This window comes from Taurulus bubalis (assembly GCF_910589615.1).
Source record: "Taurulus bubalis genome assembly, chromosome: 17".
NCBI classification, from domain to species: Eukaryota; Metazoa; Chordata; class Actinopteri; order Perciformes; family Cottidae; genus Taurulus; species Taurulus bubalis.
The window spans coordinates 4,370,976-4,377,398 of record NC_136605.1 but is presented as its reverse complement, the minus strand read 5'-3'; the positions used below and the strand labels follow the sequence as shown (position 1 = coordinate 4,377,398).

The 6,423-nt window shown below is 42.6% G+C and overlaps 1 protein-coding gene across 1 annotated transcript; it reads left to right on the top strand.

Moving 5' to 3' along the window:
• Positions 1–681: 681 nt before the first annotated feature.
• LOC306750329 (homeobox protein Dlx3b-like) lies at positions 682–6,054 on the top strand (the record flags this gene model as incomplete). Its single annotated transcript, XM_079233738.1, has 3 exons — positions 682–1,042; positions 3,701–3,885; positions 5,632–6,054. 3 exons carry the CDS (start codon positions 682–684, stop codon positions 6,052–6,054), a joined length of 969 nt encoding a protein of 322 aa, XP_079089864.1.
• Positions 6,055–6,423: the final 369 nt, after the last annotated feature.

Genomic DNA, 6,423 nt, shown 5'->3' with positions numbered 1-6,423 from the left:
GGGGGTCAACACGTGCGCAGGCTAACTGAGTCATGATTAACTGTAAACAACTCCCAACATGGGTTCAGCGGCACTTTGTCTCCACATCTACATGAGAATGAGGAACCTCCAAATAATACACCTTTATGAGAGAGAGAGAGAGAGAGAGAGAGAGAGAGAGAGAGAGAGAGAGAGAGAGACTTTTAACTTGACTTTTACAAAACCTTCATTTGACAATCATTTAAAACCACTGTTCTTATGACTTTCTTTTCTCCATTTCTTCCCTTCTTTTCCCCCCAAAACCTTCATTTACCAATCAGCCAAAAAAGAGAGGGAGAGAGAGGTAGAGGAGAGAGAGAAAGGGAGACAAGAGAGAGAGGGAGAAAAGAGAGAGAGAGAAGGAGGGAGAGAGGGAGAAGGATCGGAGCCAGACAGGCGACAGTCAAGCGCCGTCTCGGCCTCGAGGCAGAGGGAGGAGGAGATCTCTCTCTCTCTCTCTCTCTCTCTCTCTCCCCCTCTCTCTCTCTCTGTCCCGGCTCGGCGCGCCCTGTAATTAGGAGCTCTCGTTGGGTTGGGCGCCGCCGCGGTGGAAGCCCGGCTGCTGCAGACTTTGGGAGACTTCAGCTCCGGACTGAGAGGGAACCAGAGAGCGAGAGATCTATATCTATATATCTATTAATATAGAAAACAATAAGAGAAGGCATGAACGGGCAGTCCTCACCTGTCTTCGAGGAGAAGAAGCCGTCCCTCCCCATCATGGCTGGGAGCTCCATCGCGGCCATCAAGGATTCCCCGACCCTGCCGGAGTCCTCGTCCACGGACATGGGCTTCTACAGCGGCCACGCGCACGAGTTCTACCCGGCGCCGCAGCAGCAGCAGCACCAGCAGCAGTACCCGGCGCAGCACGTGAACCCGTACGCGTACCACCACCACTACAACGTGCACGGGGCGGCTGCTGGCGGCGCCTACCCGGTCGTCGCCAAGGCGGAGTACCCGTACCTGCACTCCGCGTACCGGGAGCACGGCGCGTTCAGCCGAGAGGCGCAGGCGGTGCTGCAGGATGGTGAGTTCAGGGACCACCACACAAACCCGCGGATCGCTCGGGTTTTTACCCCAAAGCACATCTCCATGTTGTTTAAAAAACGCCCCCCACTCTCTCCCCCAGCCCGTGGCGGATGCATGGCAGGAGCTCACGTCTAGCCACACGCACCCGATAATTACGCACGAGTTTTTACGCACGGAGACAATGTCTCCACCGAGGCTTCAACTGTCTTCATCGCTTTTATTTTCATATGTTTTCATCTTGAGCTTCCACATCTGCATCAGATGAGATCAGTGGAGTCACAGCTGCAGTGTGTTCTTGTTGTTATGTAACACGGAGAGAGAGACACACACACATACATACACATGTATGTTTGTTTGTTTGTGGGACTCCAATTCCCATTTATTTTGAAATATTTTTGATCTAGTCCTGAAAAATAAAATACAATATAGCTGGGAAAGTAAATGGCAAATTATTATAAGATATATGTGTTTTTTTGTTGCTATATTGTATTTTTTTCAGGACTTTATCTGAAATGATTTCTAAATAAATGTGAATTTGGGTTCCACAAACATACTTCCGGGTATAGATGTAGTTCTTTGCTATAAGTCCAAAGTAGAGTCTTCATTTTGTTATGGAGAAAGAACTCATAAATACAAGCTTCAGGCTTTATTTGCACTCAAGTTTACTAGGAAAGAAAGACATATATAAGTATATACCTGTTTGGCTCAAAGTGAGGAAAGGAAACAGGAGATCTTGTCTGCCTCCAGGAGGGTTTAGTGTGTGTGAAGGTAAACAAGCAGACTCTGAGTTTGACTTGTTTTGTGTCTCGTTGTCATTCCCGTAAACTCATCTGGTCATTGAACTTCCTTCAGATTCAGATTTCTGATAGGAGACCGGCCTGAAGGTCTTTGGATGGAAGCCATGGCCTAGTTCTAGCAGGGGCCTTTTCAACTTCACCTCCCATTCAGAATAAAGAAGTCATTAATTAACAGTGGGCTCCAATAGGTAAGCTAAACAGTTTACACTCTCAGTAAACTAATAGCACGAGAGCAGCTGGAGCGTCCTGGACGTCTCGGTTCCAGACTCGACAGACGGGTGTTCTTGCTTTTGACATTCCACGTTGGGAGTTGACTCCTGGAAACGGCCCCGGGGGACTTTGGCCCTCAGCCACGCACCTCCGGTGTCACGACATGTCAGTCAGCCGAGGCCTTTGATACAGCCGACGGGCGCGAGCTCCTCTGCCGTGGCCACGCCCACGCAGATAAATAACAAACCAAAAGAGAGGGAAAAGGGCAACAGAAAAAAATGATTGATCAACAAATATTATAGAAAAAATATAAATAATAAATCAGTACATTGGTTGAAAACGAGTAAATTAATCATGATAAACAGAGGGAGGAAAAAAGTAGCGATAGATCAAATAGCACAGGGGCCTAGACAGAATATAGGAGTACGGAGGTCAAAGCCCCTCAAATTATACATTAGTTTCTCCAGTATAGTGATACTTTCTGTAATTTCATTTTCTAACATGAAAAATTCCTTTGGTCCAACAGTATTCTACCCTAAATACATTTTGTGTCAAAACACTGAAATCGGCCTTTAACACAAGTTTTTTTAATCGCCTTAAGGTTGCTAAAATTCTGCAAAGAAATACTGAATTCATTACCTCAGTATCCAAAATGGTGATGTTATGTAATACAATAAAGTGAAGTCTCTATTGAATATGAATAAATGTATGCTCATTCGTACACACTGGCACACTAACAAAATGACCTATTAGATAAAGAAAAAAAATATTAAAAAGTCATGTCGAAAAAAGTCATAAAAAAGTATAGCATAGTATGTTGAAAATAAAATAATATATGTATAGTTGTAATGATGAAAAATAAAAAATATATATACATTTATAATGTTGAAAAATAAATAATATATATTTATAGTTGTAATATTTCATATATATATATGAAATATTACTGCATCGCATTTGCAATACAGATTGAACAGAAAAAGTTTGGATGCAGATTTTAAAAAACGTGTTGCTTCTCATTTTAAGTTGATACAAAAATAAATATGGCGATCAAATGCAAACAAAGTTTTTTTTCCGAGTAAACTTGGCAGTATATATGTATATATATATATGTATATACATATATATATATATATGTATATATATATATATATATATATGTATACATATATATATATATATATGTATATATATATATATATATATATATATATATATATATATATATATGTATATATATGTATATATGCATATATATATATATGCAAGAGGGTAAAAAAGAAAGAAAAAAAGTTAGTTTCGAGAATAACAGCACCAACGGGGAGAGATGTATACAAGCAGGCCTCCGGGCTACATGAAAAGCACCTATAAATCTCTGTCTCCCTCCCCGGCTGTGGGAGACACTCAGACCAAAATTACAAGTTCAGAGGGCTGCCGGAATTTCTTTGAAATCTTCGGGGTTGTAGCGGCCGTGGCTATTTTTGTGCACAAACTGCCATGCGAGTTCATTTCATTGTTGGGAGAGAAAAAAGGTCTCTCTCGCAGGTTGTGCAACGTCGTTTTTATCTTTAAGGTTCCACAAAAAAAAGAACTCCCTCCAGAGTAGTCGTACTGATGTCACATGGTCTCTTCCCGTTTCCTTTCCACAGTGAAAGAGGAACCCGACGTGGAGGTGCGGATGATCAACGGGAAGCCCAAGAAGGTGCGCAAGCCCCGGACCATCTACTCCAGCTACCAGCTGGCGGTGCTGCAGAGGAGGTTCCAGACGGCTCAGTACCTGGCCCTGCCGGAGCGGGCCGAGCTGGCCGCTCAGATGGGCCTCACGCAGACGCAGGTGAGGCCCAAAGAGTGAATACATAAAAAGCAAACGCGTTTCCTTACACAAGCACATCACAGACGTAAACACAGCAAACAGGTTTTGTTTTTTGCATGTGAGATATTTAATTGGAGTTGTAGGTTGAGTTGAAACTGTCTGCATTTTTAATTTCAAGTTAAATTCCGAACTGTCACTTGAAGCGTGGCGATGAAATGTCAGATGAAGTTATCAAAGTTCAAAGGGATTACCATTCCTGTTTAATTTGAGATGCCACGCACTGTGTGCTTGAGGTTAAGTGCATTGAAAATAGTTGTCAGTTGGTATTTACGAGCACCAGAAAACAATTAGCCATGTGAAGGCTAGCTAGTACACGCTAGCTAGTACACGTTATTTAGTACACGTTAGCTAGTACACGTTAGCTAGTACACATTATTTACACATTATTTAGTACACGTTAGCTAGTACACGTTATTTAGTACACGTTATTTAGTACACGTTAGCTAGTACACGTTATTTAGTACACGTTAGCTCGCCCCGCTGGCTGGCTCATGGACGCCACTTGAAGCGTGGCACATGAAATCTAATTAGAGGGCGTTGATATTTTTTTATTTCATGACGTAAAGTAGTTCTCAGAATTGGCCTTCCAAAGATAAGGGTGGAAAGTAGTGGCCAATTTCTTCTTCTCTTTCTTGTGTGGAAAAAATGTGTTCCATCAAAGCTATATCATTTAGTTTATATCTTAACAAAACATGTTTAAGTGTGCAGTTACTCTTTATAGATTAAGCATGAAACTGAGTTAATATTAATATCCAAACATATAAATACATTTGTCAGCCAGCAATCGGAGGCGGCCCCGTGCGTAGTTTTGGTTATGACAGTCTTGTTTATGCAGTCATACTTTCGCTGCCTCAATGATTTACTTCCGCGTGAATTATCCGCTTGACTTGCAGTGCGGGCTGTTTTCATCACGCCGGCTGTAAATCCATGTTCAGGATTGTTGCTTGAGCTGCACACACGAGCTCTAAGAAAACAAAGGCGTGAACTTGAAGCGTATGACTGTCATGTAATTTGATCTGTTGTCCTTGTGGAGTTAATATTGTTTATACAAAGGACAGCTTTACATTATCCCTCATTGTGCCATAATGTTACAGTAAAGGAGCTGTAATAATCTGGTCTATTACACGAACTAGCCAGAAACGGTTCTTAGATAATGTCTTGTTGCATAAAAGCTGGTTTATTAGTAGTAAAAAACATTATATATTAATTATTATTACATTACATTATAAATGATGAACTATTATGAACTTGTTGCCTCATTTATTGTGACAAAAACATTTTGAAAACATTTTCTTTTTTGGCAACAACTGTTCAGTAAATTCATTTGAGGAACAGTTTAGATGAAGGAACTGCTTATTATTAATATTGCACCTGTTAGTGGATATCAATTTAATAAAGCAAGCATCAGAAGATTCATTTCATTCTTCTGCGGTAGAGGAGCAAGGTAAAATGACCGTATAACCTGGCCTGTGTGTTGGCAAACTAAAGGCACATCCTACTGAATGTAAATCAATTATTATAATTGTTGCTCCGTGTTTGGTCTCCACTTCCTGAGAAAAATATCTGTCAGTTTAGAGGCTAAATGCTCCACTCGTGTGCCAGATATTTCACCTTAAGGAGTTGGTGGAGACCAAACCAGAGCTAACACAAGAATAATGGGATTTCAATGAACATTGCTTTAAGTTTATGAACTGCTCGTTCTTCCAGGTCAAAATCTGGTTCCAGAACCGTCGCTCCAAGTTCAAGAAGCTCTACAAGAACGGAGAGTTTCCGCTCGGGGACATTCCAGTCGAGCACAGTCCGGATGCCAGCGATTCCATGGCCTGCAACTCTCCTCCATCTCCAGCTGTATGGGAAAACAGCAACGGTAATAACAACAACAGCAACAACGACAGCAGCAGCAACAACAACACAAGCGGCGGCGGCGGCGTCAAGAGTAACGCATTGGTGGAACCCACCGCCAGAGGGCAGAGACCCTACCAGCCTCCTGTGGATCCCGCGCCCGCCTGCATGGAAGACTTCACGCACCAGAACTGGTACCAGCAGCAGGGTGCACATTTAGGCCTGCAACAGTCACACACACCACCAACGGCGACGTCAGCGGCACAGAGTCTGGGAGCCGTCTACTGACGCTGAGACGTGGAGGCCTGCGCTTTTTTTTTTTTTTTTTTTTTTAGGCGGGAGGGTGATTTGGAGCATCCTTTGGAAATAGAAACACCTGACAGTGATCATCCGACACGAGTCATGACTGTAAAAAAAACAGGCACACATGTTGTCACACAGGCTTTTCTACAGTCAGCGTGGATCATCCTCGGTTGCCCGGTTCTCCTCAGGGCATGAACTCATGTGAACTCCTGGAGACTAGCGGGTGACGGATGTGGCCTTTTTTCAGAGCTGGGACATATTTTATTATTTGTAGTCACTGATAGTACAAAATTTCTATTTTAATTATGACCATATTTATTCCAAAGGGACCTCTCACAAAGCATTTTCCCTCTC